The sequence below is a fragment of the Ambystoma mexicanum genome, chromosome 2q (genome assembly GCF_040938575.1).
Source record: "Ambystoma mexicanum isolate Mex_15411 chromosome 2q, UKY_AmexF1_1, whole genome shotgun sequence".
In the NCBI taxonomy this organism is placed as follows: Eukaryota; Metazoa; Chordata; class Amphibia; order Caudata; family Ambystomatidae; genus Ambystoma; species Ambystoma mexicanum.
The window spans coordinates 1201598678-1201614592 of NC_090924.1; the positions used below are offsets into that span (position 1 = coordinate 1201598678).

Genomic DNA, 15915 nt, shown 5'->3' on the forward strand with positions numbered 1-15915 from the left:
TAAAGCTAAGAGCAATTAAGACCCAGGACTAGAGTAAGGGACAATACTTAATTATACAATGCAGATAATGTGTAGTAAGAAAAGAAAAACGGTTTCCTCATTACCATTTGCACATCATTTTTTTAAGGAAACCTTTATTGTGTTTTCAGGTAAAAAGGCAAAAACACGACAGCAAAACAAAACTGGCAAATATTGATACATTGCATGTATAGGTTAATCAATTGTTCACATAGCACCTCGGCACTAATAGAACATCTGTTTTTCAGTCATTTACATGCAAGTTAATGCTGAATGGATGACACATGAACCAAATGACCTGCTCTATATACAATCCATTGACGAAAAGTAGGTGATTTGTCACTGTTTGTGCAATCACTTGACAGCAGGAGGTGGTATTTCCATGAATCACAGTGACACGGTTGGAAACCTATTGGCAGCCAATTCTACTTTTGTAAAATTAGATCTAGAATATGGCTGCCTTTTTTAAGTTTCCTTGATAGAAATCTGAAAAAAATAACAAAAAACAACCAAACAAAAAAAAGACAGAAATAGACAATATGAGGGTCATAGTTTATGTATGTTTGCGGCAATGATGAGCCTCATCTACTGGTGTCTAAGAGGACCTGCTCTAGCATGTGCAATGACGCCGGACAAGTTTAGATAGACCATCCAAGTATCAAAGTCCTTCACAACCAATGTTATTTTATATCCCCCTCCGCAGTCAGACATTTTAAAATGTGTGTTATTGTTTCGGATGCCTTTTTTTAATTTCTTTCCTTTGAGTTTTGGGTTGCTGAGAAATGAGGTCACCCCACTGATGTGGACATGTTATCTAACTGAAGAGTGCTGGGTACTGCCTATGGCCTTTTTCAAGATGTTCACACATGTTAAATGTGTGTCTTTCATGGATGTGAAAGTTAAATAGACTCTGATTAAAGCAGACTGCCTGTTCTGAATACTGCGCTCAAAGAAGCATTTAATCTCCAGGCCTTTAGTTTTGTCCTCTTCCCCTATGAAGGAGCACTGGAGTAACTTTTCTGAAAATCTTTGGGGGACATGACATCTGAAGAAAAGGTGCTCCAGCTAAATGAATGGGGACAAAATAGTCCACTATGAAAGTTGGGGTGCGGGGGGCAAACACCCCCCTAAAATTAGTCCCATGTTAGGGAGGAATATGTGTCTTAAAAGTCCATTACTTTTGCAATCATATGGTACTAATTATTTTAGAAATGGTGATCCCGAGACCATTTTACTTTAATGCACAGAATGACACTTTTCTTCTGTCATAATGGAAATGATTATTTAAATTACTTGCATAGACATTTGCAATATCAGAAGACACACACTGCATCATTTGTCAAGACACAAGGCTTGTCCCTGTGATTGAGACATGTGATACATGTATTTGTATTATTCACAATTCTTCATTTGCCAAGTTTCATAGATTTATAATTAAGTCCATCTTAAATATAACTCATGCCAATGCAGGTTAGTGGACATATTTCCTTCTCAAAATTTGCCTCATGCCTGATCCAACACAGTGACATGTACGCTGGTTCCGTTTCTGTATGGAAAGTCCAATTTCTTGTGTGGTGCTTATGTTAACATTACCATTACTAATTGTGCTGTAATTTTAGCTGCCTGCGTTAGAATGTTAACTTCCTGATTATCAAAGGTTAAGAGCAAATAGTGTGCCAACTAAAAACTCTGCTTTTCTCTCATCAAAAGATTTAAGCTCTACATTGAGTCCTCAACTGTGCTCGATGAGCTCTGGGTTGAAAATCAAAGAGTGCCATATGAGTCAGATTTTAAAATAGCTGTGGGTTTAGGGTTTGAAGGGTTTATGCTGTGCACTACTCGCCTTTCATAGGATGACCTATAAAGAAATTGTAAACTGAAGGTAAAAACAGATATTTTGTACTCACATGCATTGTACATGGACCACATATTACGCACAGTAAAAGTGTGATTTTGGGGAAGTAGTAGGGCCCTGCTACACTTAGGGTTGCAGAAGTGTAATGGGCTGTCACCTGAGGATTCATTGTATGTGTGTGTGTACAGAGAGTTCCAGATGATCAGCACTTGGATGGGGAAGGAGGAGCCTAGTCTGGTGCAGTTGTAATGTAGAACATCTAGGAGAGACGCTGTGCCGGATCTCAGTGTCCTTGAGGGGTGGTAGCTGATATGATGTCGGGGAGTGAGGCAAATGCGCAGGTGGGCTGAAGCATCTTGGATTATTTGTAGTTTCCTTAGCTGCAATGCTGGTGCACCTAGATAAAGGCAGTTTGCATAGTCTAAGTGGGAGAGGATTATGGAGTTAAGGGCAAAGAAATGGTGAGGATAGGTGAGGTATGGGAATATATGCCTAAGGATGCATAGATGGAAGAAACAGGTTCTGCATACAGAGTTGTTGTGTTGGTTGGGAGAGGGATACATCTGTGTTCGGTGTGCCTCCAATTTTTCCACCAATGCAGAGGTTGCCAGGGGGGGCTTATGGAGTGAGGCCATGGAATAGGTTTGGGAAGGAACGCTGTTTTCCCGCAGACTAGGATTTCTGTTTTCCCAGGATTGATGATGGGGTGGTTGGTTGTCATCCAGTAGTCAATATCCGAGAGGCATGATGACAGATATGAGCAGCTGGAGCTTGGCGATTTGGGGAATTTAAGAATCATCTGGGTATTGTCTGAATAGTTGTTTGTCTGCATAGTTGTAGCAGGTGAGATTTTGCGAGTGGATGAGTGCCGGTAAGGGGTGGCACTTTGTTAAGAATAGGGCAATGAAAACGGATGCTGAGTAGAATCATGCATATTGTTACTCACACCAACCAATCAAGCAGTTGCATTTCAAATGTGTTGCTTTTTTTGCTATCTATCAAATCTCAATTTGTGCATGTACTCACACCATTACGAATTGAATATCTGATGATGTTTCCCTGCCTAGGCAAATAGCAATATTTATTTTGTTGTTTCCTGTGCGTTGCATTTTTGAGGTGGCTTTGGAGTACCTTAATTGGCAGATGGAAGGACATTGCCATACATTTATCCTAGTGTCTCCTCAAAAACCTGATCGGCATCTGGGTGGAAACCTTTGCACAACTTTTGCCACTGAACATTTTAAATGATAATTGAACTGAACAATGATATATCTTGTTCTGTGGTTCTGTCCCTAAACAAAGCATACAATATATAATGCCACCTAATTTTCCTGTGGCCAATTGGGTATCTGATTATGAACACAGGGTGTCATTGAAAACCAGTATCATTTCATGCTTCCTTGGCTGGTACATGTATTTTTTCAGAACTACTCTTTGGGATTATTTAGTTTTCTGTTTTTCCTGTTAAATATATCTGTATATTCATCTCATATCCCTGTAGTTCTTGCATTCATCAGAGGATCAGCTGCATTGAGCTATAGCTCAATGTTCAACCATTTTCAAAATAATTCAGAACTATTTGTAACACATAATAAAGTGTTCTGCTTCCCTTTAACTCAAATTCGGCACCTGATGTTACATGTATACCTATTTATGCCCAAATGTCTACACACGCAGGTTGATATTAGGACTCATTAGTTCATGAATATCCTTTCCCGTGTTTGCCCATTCGTGGTAAGAGTGTGTCTGCAAACATTTACAGCATAGGTCCGTTCACACCCTACGTATGCCACAAGGCACTGGTAACTTTACTCTGTTCAGATAGTATCACACTGCTCTTTGCATCAGTGATAGCTTTCAGTTTCACATTTGAAGTCACTTCTTTGGGTTCATATGTAAACAATGTAGCTAAGTAGCCTGTCCTTCCACACATTCTACATGTACTGCGTCTGCCTCAACCCTCCAGCACTGAAGTAACATGTTCCCAATTTCCATAACTAAAGGATGTCAATCCATTCCTTTCCCTCTCATCGTTGGTGTACCTCTTGTCACCAACATTTGTCCTTATATATCCATGCAGTTTTCGTCATTCTTCCAAAGCATTTTGCAGATGAATCCACCATGTGAAATGCTTGGTCCAAAGTCAGTGCCTGAACAATCAGCAGACCCTAATGTAATGTCTAATTGCAACCACATCGTATTACTTGGTCACTAGTCACATCCTCAGTATGCTGTCTAGATTCAAAATCAACGGCTCGACCTCTCTATGTTGCTCCTCACGGTAAAACATTCTCATGTGCTGGCGGCTCTCAAATTCACACCGAAGGGTCACATTTTCCCAGGCATCACCTTCACCCAATCTAAGGGTGCACAATTCTTGTCCTCGATGCAAGCACACAGGTTTATTTTTCACGATATCAAACATGAAAAGTGATCTTGATGAGAAATAATGTGCATACTACTTGGTCGTTATCCAAAAAAAACACCTGATATTTATGTAGGCTTGAGGGGATGAATTGTGCAACACTGATCTATTTGTACAAACATCAAGGTCTTAAACACCCTTCTCCGTTTTTTCCATAAGCATTTCAATAATATAGACTGTTTTCTCCCAGCATCAACGTTTTGGAATCCTCTGTAAATCCCATACATTTTTCTTTAGGGTTCCCAATGTATTGCAGTTTCAATGGTTAATGCCATCAATGCAGGGGGACGTGCAATTGAGGATTTCGTATTCTTGCACAAAGTTTCCATTGCAATGCTATTTCTCTATTTGCAAGCAGAGCTCCTACTTTTTGAAGCTCAACAGAGAACTAAATGTTGATTGATTGCATTAGTCTGAACCAATGTGCACACTTTCCCTTTAGTTGCTCTCGAAGCTTTCCTAGTTATACGGATGTCATGCACTGATGACTATGGGAATTAACACAGCAACCTGCATTATAAACTATCCCCCAATTCGGAGGTGCAGCTTTCACATCCGCCTCTCTTGTGAGTCCTTTTCACAATCCATCTCCATACCATCACCCCAAATTCAATTAGAATGGGTGCTCCATTGTTTTTTTATTGGATATTTTATTTCTATTGCGCTCGTAAACAAGTGTTTCAGAGCGCGACAAGGCAAGGGAGGGGAACAGGGGAGAAAAAAACTGCGATCTTACTAGGCCCAGTGACATTGAGAACGCGCGAGTGCATGAGAGAGGGGGGAGCGGAAAAGTGCATGGAAGGGGGGAGAGGTGGAAAGTGCGAAGCAGAGGAGAAACAGATAAATAACAATAAATAAATAATAAAGGCAACAAACAGTGGTAATGCACTCAGCAATTTGCAAGTGCTAGGTTTAAGGCAGCAGACAGGGTAGGTCTGATAAGTGCAGTAAGAAAAAGGGGGGCTGTATGGGTACAGATACAGACCCCAGTGCAAGGGGTGGCCCGGAGGCAGTGTGGGAGGGTGGCAGGATGAGCAGGTACCTGGGCCCAAAAGACAGAGGGTGGCCAGGTGCACGGTGCCAAGAGAGAACAGATGAGCAGGGGAGAGGGGGAGCGAAGGCAGAACAAAAGAGGAAGGTCTTGAGGTGCTTCTGGAACCAGAGATGGTTCTCCTCAAGTTTAAAGTGGCAGGGAGGCTGTTCCAGAGGGAGGCCCCAGCCGAAGACAGAGATCTACCCCCAGCTCGTTTCTTAGAAAAACGACTCACCCTGAGTGAGTTGGAGCTAGAGGAGCGAAGAGCTTGGGAGGGGAGGTATTTGCGGAGGGATAGCTGAAGGTATTTTGGACCCAGGCCCCAGAAAGGGCGGAGAGTAGAGGCAGGTAGATTTAGATAGAGGCTGTTACAATAGTCCAAGCTAGAGAGAACCCGAGCTTGAGATACCATGAGCTTCTGGGGGAAGGAGAGGAAAGGCATAGTACCTCTGAGGAGGTGCAGTCGGAAATTTGACTTTTTAGAGACCTCAGAGATGTGGGCGGAGAAGGAAAGGGTGGAGTCAAAGATGACCACGAGGTTGTGTTGGTGTCACACAACACCAGCAGCAATGGGTAATAGGCAGATAGCTTCACCTAATTTCAGATACCCACACCAGCATGCCAGACTGCTGAAGTGTTGGAAAAGCAATTAGGCCCTTCATTGGTGGCTGACACTGCACCAGCACAAACATTTGCCACATAACATTGTGCCCTTCCAGTAGTCATTGAACTCACCAAGGACACATTATGCATTCTTTTTAGCGTTGGACACTTTCCTGTAGTAACGTTTCCAAATTCCATGCTGAAAGCCACTATTCCACAGCTTCAGCGATGAGACTTGTGAAGTCAAGAAAACTGCAATATCCACCCAGTAAAACATTACATTCCTGTCTTCTTTAACAACTTCACAATGCAGAAACTGGAATGCCACTTAGTATTGCGAAGCTCAAACTAGAGGTTGATGCTTGCACTTTGGGTGTCTTTAGTCCATCTTAAAATACCAGTGGCATTCAAAACCATCAGTCAATCAAATGTTCTTACCAGCCTTTGAAGCCTAGGCATTCAGGATGTATCTTTGAGTTGGAGCAAGTCCTTTTTTCTGCAGAGCAGAACATTGTTTTGCATGCATATCATTCACACACCTGGCTAACTAATCATCTGCTGCATCACAGTTCACACCTGCCATCAATCTTTAATGTTACCTGATGCTCTGATAAAAAAGTGATCCTCAACTCATGTGTGACACAATGATAGTCGATAGGAGGAATTTCCACAAGGGCCTCATGATTCCAGATTTTTTTTGAAGGTACACATTATGATCTGTCCTTCCTCTGTATGGGACACGACTTTGGAGCATTTCTTGTTGACACCCTTGGTATCTTCATGTTTATATATTATTATGGATCATTCAGAGGATGTCTATTAAGTTACTGCCAGCTTATTGCAAGTGCTAATTAAAGCATTTTCTTTATGAGCAGCATGTGATTTTCTATCATGTCTTTCTTACCTGGAATCTTTGTTCATCTTTGGTCTGTGCAGTACACAAGGGCTTGCAAGGATAAAGATTCTTGGAAGAACGTGTTTATTCTTGTACATATTCTGCTTGGCATGATGCAGGAGATACCTTTCAAAGTTATGGTTTACTTGGGGGGGAAAGGATGTGCTATGCATGTCACTGCCTAATTTCACTGTTGCCTGTGGGCTGATGAAATCTGAATAATGTGTTCCCCTTTGCAGTTAAGATTGCGAGGGCAATTTATCATTTGCATTCTGAGTCTCCCTTCAGTCATATAAGTTATGACAAAGTCAGATGAGACAGTTGAACCACATTGGATGATTAATCATTCTGCATGCTGAATAGTTTCATCTAGGAAGGGTTGTTATGTTGTGCGGACTCGATATCAGCTAATTGCTTGCCGGCATAGTGAGGCAGGGATCAATCATCTGCCCTTAGCCCAAAAGTTTCTAGACACTGGTGACACAGATGTTGACACTTGCCTGCCTCTCATCGTTCTCATTTTTTTTTTCCTGAGGTTATTTCCTATTCAAAGGGTGATGAGAAAAAAAGGGAGAATGTTGTTTTTCAATTATTGTCTTATGGTTTAGAAGATCTCCCTATGATCTGGAGGAGGAAAAAAGTGTGGATCCAGTCCTCATCATGCAGACAATGCATAATGGATAATGTGTGTATAAAGAAACAAGCTTTGATTTGTGAAACTAGGGTACATATTGAGATTGTGTATGTATTTTCGTGCGCTATGGCATTTCCCACATTCCCCACATTCAACCCCTATGATTGCACAATTCTGTCGGTGGAATAATAAAATGCCAAGTTCCTATTGGGTGAAACCACCGTGCATATTATATTGCCAGCGATTTAGATTACATACGTTGCTCCTGGACGTTTGGCAATGCGTATTAGAAGCACGAACAGAATATAGAATATAGAACAGACGAGTGCAGTTTATTTTTTTCAAAAATAATTTACATGATACATGTGAGCATAAATATGAAATGCAACTTAGTTTTGCAGACAACGATTTTTATAGTGAAGATATATTTGTAATGCCACACCCTACTTGCGGCCGGACTATTACTTTCTTGATTTCCTGATACAAGTGCTCGAATATCGTTGACAAAGAAGAAAATACATATTTCAGCAAGATTAACAACAAGAAAAGTGAGGTTAAAACAAACAAAAACTCACTGATCTACTTTCAAGAAAAGGTTCTCATGGGAAATGTAACAGATTTGAAATTACATTCTTGTAGTGGAATGGCTGAAACAACTTCTATATTGAAATTATGGACTTTTCGATTAAATATTACATGTTGAATTTCTTAATAGTTATTACATGTTCCCATTATAATTCACAAGACAAGTTTATATATTTCATGGAATCATCAATTTTATTGAGCCCAAATGTAACACACCATTGCATTCATGTACTACTTTGCCATATTTATTCAGCAGTAGATCTTTGAAAAACGTTTCAAAATGTGTAGTCTTACCTACTGTTGAACTTCTCTGGGTGTTTTTCTCGCATGATGTGGAATCTGTGTGCAATTGACGCATCCTACAATGTAAAAGAATAACTTGAGTGCACTGTCCTTAGACCCATATGAAGTTATGAAGCAATAATCTATCTAATGGCCAGTCACACATCACATTGGGGCACAGTTCTGACAGAGTGAGGGACCAGTGGATGGCCTGATACATTTAGTCAGCAAGAGACTGTAGATGGTGCTCTGTTGATATTCTGGCAGGTGGACATACAGTTTCTATGCATGCACGATTTGTATTATTAGTGTCAAACAAATCAGTGGTCCCTAGCATCATTGAAATGCCAACATGGATTTGAACGTTTAGCCCACCAACACAAACTGAACTCGATTGGAATCAGAATTACTTTTCCAAAATAATTTCAGAAGTTAAAGTGGCAATGATCACGCTGAACCTGCAACAAAGTTATTGTATACAGATGCCTTAGTATTAGTCATGCATTGTAAAGTAATTACTTCCTTGTGTCCCCAGTTGAAAATTAATAAAGTTGAGATTTTACCATCAAAATAGGCTTCACAGAATATTTGAAAGCCTAACCTTTTGGCCAAGCATTTGTCCAGAAACCTCTCCAAACCGTCTCATCATAGAACGCATTGTTAAGGATTTATCTCTCCTGAAAGCAGACTAAAGCATTTTTTATATAGAAAGTTATCATGTACAACTACAAAAAAGAAACAAATACATTGTACATAAAAATAAACTGTCCCGAGGTGGAACTGTACGGGGTGGTTTGTTGAGCATTAGTCAGGGTGAGGTAAAGTGCCTGGTCTATGAAGATCCCATTTGAAACAGCATCAGGGCTGGAAATTGAAGCAAGCAGAGACTGGATAGGCTCTTGGGATTTGGAAACGTCAGGTTGTTTACCATTAACAGATCTATGCATAATGCTCACCAATGTGGATGGCAAGGCAAAGGCGTGACACTATCTGGAGGACTGCTTGAGGTACAAGGATAAAAAGCTGGAATGGACTGAGACCGGCAGTTGTAGAAAGGAGTAGGGTAAAAGGGATACATGAGACACATGCAAAATAAAAATAAAAAAGGTGATAGTGTTACCCAGCAACTCAATTGAAAAGAAAGTTAAAGCGTGTTCTTTTGCAAGTAGGTGATTTGCATACTTCTTGCTGTCCAAATGAATGTTCTTGGAATGAGTTCACACAAATACAAAGGAAGACAGACCTAATTACTGCAGAAACGGAAGGACAGGCAGGCAAGAATACAGAATAAAACAACAGGAAGAACTGTACAGCATTAGATAGTAGACTGACAGAGACAACAGGGTTGCTCTCACAAATAACTGGACTGGGGAGGAACGGACGTAAGCAGTCTTACACCAGCAAAAAATAAGGACAACATGAACATACACTGCATACGGATGAACGTGGTGGACAATTTCAGGAAGTAACTGGTTTATGATAGCTGTTGGAGGTATTGTAGGCTCGGGATGGGAATGGTGAAGATTGGAAATGCAAGGAAAACAGAACAACAGCGAAAAACATAAGAAATTACAATACTGGGAATAAAACTACTATGAGTTGTACGTAAACAGCGGAAGGCTAGGTCTAGAGCAGCTAAACCCAAACCGGGTCAGACAAAGGTTTGTAAAAAAGGAACAGAGATGAGATAAACAGGATAATGTATAGAAACAAGAACGCAGAACCACATACACACAGGGGATGTGGAGAAGCAAAGACAGGATGATGCGCAGAAGATGCTAAGACTAGACCAGTTAAAGAAATGTGCACAAGGAGACACAAGGAAGCAATTTTGCCAGCCACTGGCCTTGGGCTCTCAGATTTGAAATAAGTCATTCCTAGAAAGTTCCAAGGTTATGTTTATCACTTTGTGGGCATAGAGTAGGTGGGTGTTGGGAATATTTGATGCCTATCACAAAACACCGGGTGTATAACGCAAACAAACTGGAATGGATAGTTGATTGGATTAGGGATCGAAAATGATCACATAGGGTAGTAAACACATATGATGGTTTAGGTAGCTGTTGGGGCAGGTGAGCGGTAAGGAATACTAAAATGCACTGAGCCTGTGTGCATGCCACTCAGTGGTAGAACAACGCATCTGCAACAGGAAAGGGCCATGAGGAACAACCACTGATTTGCCTTTTTTTCAAATCTCCTTCAGAATTCTACATGCCTAGAAAGCTTTCAGCTCCGTTGGCGATATAGTTTGGATAATTAGATTTTTTTTCCAGTAGGGGCCAAAGTGGATGGTTAGAGAGCAGTATGTTGCAGGCCGCAGGTGCTGGGACCTATCTCCCTGAAGCAGCAATAATTGACGGTTGGTGAAGAACACTATTGCTTTACCCTCACAATGGATCAGACGTTGCAATGGTGCGTGTGGACAACCACGGTAAGGGCATTTACAAAATATTTACATTATTCTTGTTACATATGGAGTTCCCCAGGGGGGATGGGATTGCGCAGCCCAGGAATTAAGGTTCAGTTATGTAAGTATGATGGGTGGCCACTGCTTTACACACCAGGTTCATGTACCTGTCATAAAAGGGAGCCTCATTTGAGATTTAGTAAGGTATGTATTTACCTCTATATAGGGGCATAATCAGGATAAACCAGAAAAGTGCATGTATGGGTAGGCAAACTTCTCCACCCATGAATTATTTTCCCACAAATGATGATAGTTAGATGATAGTATTGATGCTGGTGCATGAAGGATGTGAACACGGCTGATGTGCACCAAGTTGAGCTAAAATACATCTGTAGCTTGAGGGATTGTACCCAGTTATTCATGTTAACACCATAATACCCAAGATGGTAGCAGATTGTTCAGTGACACTGGGGTGGCAGACCAGAGGAGGGCTGTCTCCAATGTGCACACTATGTGCAGCTGAACATGCCATCAAGACTATCTTTTGGATAAGTAGAGCAACCTCATTGTTTGGGGCTTGGAGGGGGGAATCTTCTGATACGATGGCTTTTTAATAATGGTATTCACACCGTTAAATAGGGTTATCGCAAAGAAACTAGAGAACACCATATTTCCTCCTGTACCTGCCCCATTCCTGGGAACAATTGGCAGATAACTTTGTGTTCCTAGATGCATTAGTTATTATTTCTTGATACAGATGGATGCTAGTAAAATGGTCAGCAACCCTTATTAATTATTCACAATGTCTTTGCATCTTGTGCTAGTATAGCATATTGGCATATTTGCATCAGCGTATAGTAGCTATATCCACATGCCTGACGTAAAAATACTAGCAAAACGTATTTTAAATGGTGTCACAGTGTGCAAGAATAACTTTGCTGAATTGCCTGATTTTATTAAGTCAAAAAAGTGCATGCAGTTTTGATAATAAATAATCAAATGGCAACTTCACAACAGCCATGGATTAACACATGTGAGTAATGTAATGAATACTGACAGTCCTATCTCCTCATTGATTTGAAGGGATGGGCCATTACGAGTTTGGTGGTATCCTGCCAGAAAATCCAGCAAAATACCACCAAGCAGTAATACTGTTACCGCCACTTGGTTTGCCAGAATTACTGGCAGGTTACAAGTGAGAGCAAAGGTAGAATAGTCCGAATTGCATGGAGTCTAATAGGAGTCCATAAAGGATGCCGCTATTAGCGGCCTTGATTATACCCGTGCCAATAATACTGGCTGTTTTTTGCCAGTGGGCCAGTGGGGTGCCTGACTTCCTGCAACCTCTTGGCTGCTGGAGGTAAATTAGTTGTAGTTTGCTGGTCCAGAAACACACTTGTCAAAGGGCATGATAAATCTGCCAACAACAGCCCCATAGAAAATCTAGTCTAGTTGAAAACCAAAGCAAACAAAGAGTAGATGAAGAACAGCATGCAACATAAAACCAATGTAAACACTTGTAAGTGGTGTAAACTTAGAGTAGACCGATGAGAACCGAGAATGGAAAAATAATCTGTGCAGTCCATACATCTCATTCATGTAGCAGTCAAATCTCTACCTGTCATCTTTTATGCTAGTTGTTGCTATTACCCTTCCAGTTTATCATAATTGCCCGTTTGCCCATCAGAACCGTTCTTAGAATGCAAAGTTTAACAGGCTTTTCTAGACCAGATATATGATATGATAAATGATCATCATATGATAGGTGATTTATAACGTGCTTAATACCCAGAGGTTTCTAAGCGTGTACCCGGGGATCGAACCTGTGTTACTCTGTGTCATCTTGCTTTCAAGGCGAGCATATTGCCCCAGAGCTATCTTCACCAGACATATGGGTACACTTTCCCTCTGGCCATTTTTGTTGGAGAGCTATGAATCCAAAAGGGCTGCTCTTGGTCATATAGCAAGTTTTACCTGCACCTACACATTCGATGAATTTCTTTTCAGGGGCTTAGGCCATGGGAGAGTCTTCACGTACCTTCACTGGAATATAAAAGATAGTTCATAAGGCTTCCTGATCGTAGATCTGGGGTGGGGCATACTAATTATCTTGGTTAGATGAGTCTATATGTGGATGACATTGTAAAGCAAGATAGTTTAGATTGTATTGGAAGGAAATACCTTACTGACAACATCCTGTTTGTATTCAAACTATTGCAAAATTTGAGGAGCGATTTCAGATCAGACTGTTATATATCCATGGTTACTGTTACATTTACTTCCCCCACATCTTGGTCAGCATGTCACTCAAACTCACCCCATTGTAAGACACTCACTGCTTCCCGTCAAAACTGATTTCTTATCTATTGTATGTTCTTTTGCGATCAAAAGAGCCTTTATCCTTACTGTATATATAAATACATATTCCAAAGGCTTATTAATTTATGTTTATAAAAGAGTAAATATCACCATAGCTATGAATCTATAACACCTTACGTATTTGCAAGGATGGGAGAGGTCAGGACAAAAATAAATGAGCTGACACTTCCTGCGAGTGGGCAACATGTGGGGCGTCCAATTTATATTTGCAATCCATGTATGCATTTGTAAAGCGATGTGTGTGTTTGTTCAGTCAGTGATAGTGGGGAAGGCAACTCCCTTCCTTCCCATGCTGATAGATATGTTGAACTTGGATAGTGAGATGGGTAAATTATTCTTTTCGCCACAGATAATGTTTCTGAAAGAGTTCACATTTTTGTGTACATAGCCTAGAAGCCCCTTAACATCAGGAATTTCTGGAGTATAGTCTTGTTTATCATGTTTATCTAACCATAAACACATAGTTCCATATCTTCTTCCCTTCCAGAACAGTTGACGAGCAAGCAAATGTTTATCTTTTCCAAAATCTATTGTAACTTTGAACCCCAAAAAGGATGTATGATCTGACCAACATTTGAGGACCCAATCGTTCCTACTTTTAAAATGAGGACCCAATCGTTTCTACTTTTAAAATGTATCACAATGCTGGCTTTCACCGAGATGACTCTTAACTCAGAAGGAGCCAAATTCAATGAACAGAAACATTTGCTTCTGATAAACAGACCTCAGCCTACTAATGCACAGGATTACATCACCCACATGCCTGGGCAATTTATATTCTTGCATGATATACTGCAGGCCAATGATCATCTGCCCTCTTTGATGCCAATAGTTACTGGGCACCCTTTGTGGGCATTACCATTATCAAGTTGTTGGAGAGTATATCATTCATCAAAATACTTAAGTTGGAGCGTGCATAAAGGACATTGATTCTTCTACTGAAGAAAGGCTCAGAGTTAATTGTATCAGGCAAATGGAACATGTTCACAAAGGTAATTATGTCAAATGCCTTTTCAGCATCAGCATTTATCAGCACAACAGGAAAGGTTTCACTTACTACCTGGACAGTATATCTCAGTTGCCCTTGCGTTATTCGGAACATGTACATGCTACACAGGCTGCTCCATATGAACAATCCTGTTATGGAATATTGACAGTTTTCTTCCATACCTTTGTTAGGATTTTGTAGTGCATAGCTAAAGCAAATGTTATACTTATTTACTCCCTACCTTGTTTTCATCCCACAATAATTATAGATGATTTGTAGAAAGTTCACATGTTAGAACAATGCTTGGGTAAGATGTATTGGCAATATATGTGAGGCAGCCAGTCACGTGAGTCTTTTAATTTATAAGTGTATTTTGTATATGTTTGGCTAGCTTCACATAGATGTGAAAAAAAAAATATTGAATGCCCCCTCATTTATACAATCTCACGCCACAATTCATGGCAAATAATGACCAGTGAAGAATGTGATACGATGGATTTCTAGAATCTAACCTGGTGGACATATTTTAGGAGACCACCCTAGTTATAGTGAACAGGATAACTCTGAAAATTTAGCCAAAACCCAATCAAGGTAGCAATGGAGAGCAGTCAAGGCTATCTCAGGAGCATGTGAGTTTGGTCACTGGTCCACAATGAGTCCACATAGTGAAACACACAGTAATTCAATTTAGACAGGAATGTACACACATTCTATATTTATTCTCGGATTATAAAAAATTGTGAGAGCCCCTCTACTGAGAATAAGCATGGTGCAAATAACCTGTACTATGGGAGGTTTCCCAATAAGAAGGGTCTAAAACCACATTTTAGGTCACTGTACATATCGCATCATTGCATAGCAGTCTGATCCCACCCAACAGGGCAATCCAGCACTGAAATACTAGGCAACTCTCTTCCGAATAGGAGTACCAACAGCAACCCCAGACACGTGTTTCGGCCTTTTGATCTGTGCCTCTCGAAGCACAGTGAGCAAAGAGTACAAGTCTGGGTTACCCTAGGTAACTTTGGTTTAAATGCCAAACACTACACAATTATTCAAAATTGTGGGAGCCCCTCTACTGTGGGTCACTGGAGGTTGGCTTTCCCACTGTTGGAACTGATGGAAGATGCACAGGAGCTGTGGGTGCAAGAATTCTTCTGGTCAGCTCCAGGAGCAGAGTGTGATAGAGAAATGTAGACATGACCATTGCAGACGTCTTCAGGATACTTTGCAGGATGGGGGAAGGTGAGTCATAGTGGCGGCCACCGTACACATACACCGGCAGGTTTCATTCCACTCGTTGTTGAACAAGTCCTTCCAGAGCAGGATCCCTTGAAGCTCTGAGACTGAAGTTCGGTAGGAAGTCAACTTCCACCACAAACTGGCAACCAACAAAGTTCTGGCTGAAGATTTGGACAGGTGACAGTTCTAGCAAGGTAACTCAGAGGAGAGCTGGCTAGTCCACTGGGTGGTACAGGGACACTTCCAAAGTCTCAGGAAAGATGGATCCTTGAGAACATGTCAAGGCTGGTTGGTCCCATCAGTCTAGGAGTTGAAGCACCGCACAGGACTTTCACAGATGAGGTAGTGCAACAGGGCTCCACTGGGCTAGATGCTTGATGGGATGCTGGGCCTCTTCAGGAGTCTTCTTTGGATCTTTATTTGGCTAGTCTTATACACAGGATTATTGGATCCAATGATGATCTGAAGAAATGGCTACCTAAGATATATCTTCCTGGCTGCAAGCAAGTCACAGCACACCAATGGTAACACTATGCACCATTCAAACAGGCAGCAGTGCTCCAATCAGG

The 15915-nt window shown here is 41.0% G+C and overlaps 1 protein-coding gene across 1 annotated transcript in view; it reads right to left on the reverse strand.

The window, feature by feature from the left end:
* Window positions 1-15915, reverse strand: part of DGKB (diacylglycerol kinase beta) — a 3560883-nt gene that overhangs the window by 1878120 nt on the left and 1666848 nt on the right. The window contains exon 20 of the mRNA XM_069648599.1: window positions 8343-8407. Within this exon, the coding sequence (XP_069504700.1) occupies window positions 8343-8407 (65 nt within the window). The remainder of the gene's footprint in view (window positions 1-8342; window positions 8408-15915) is intronic.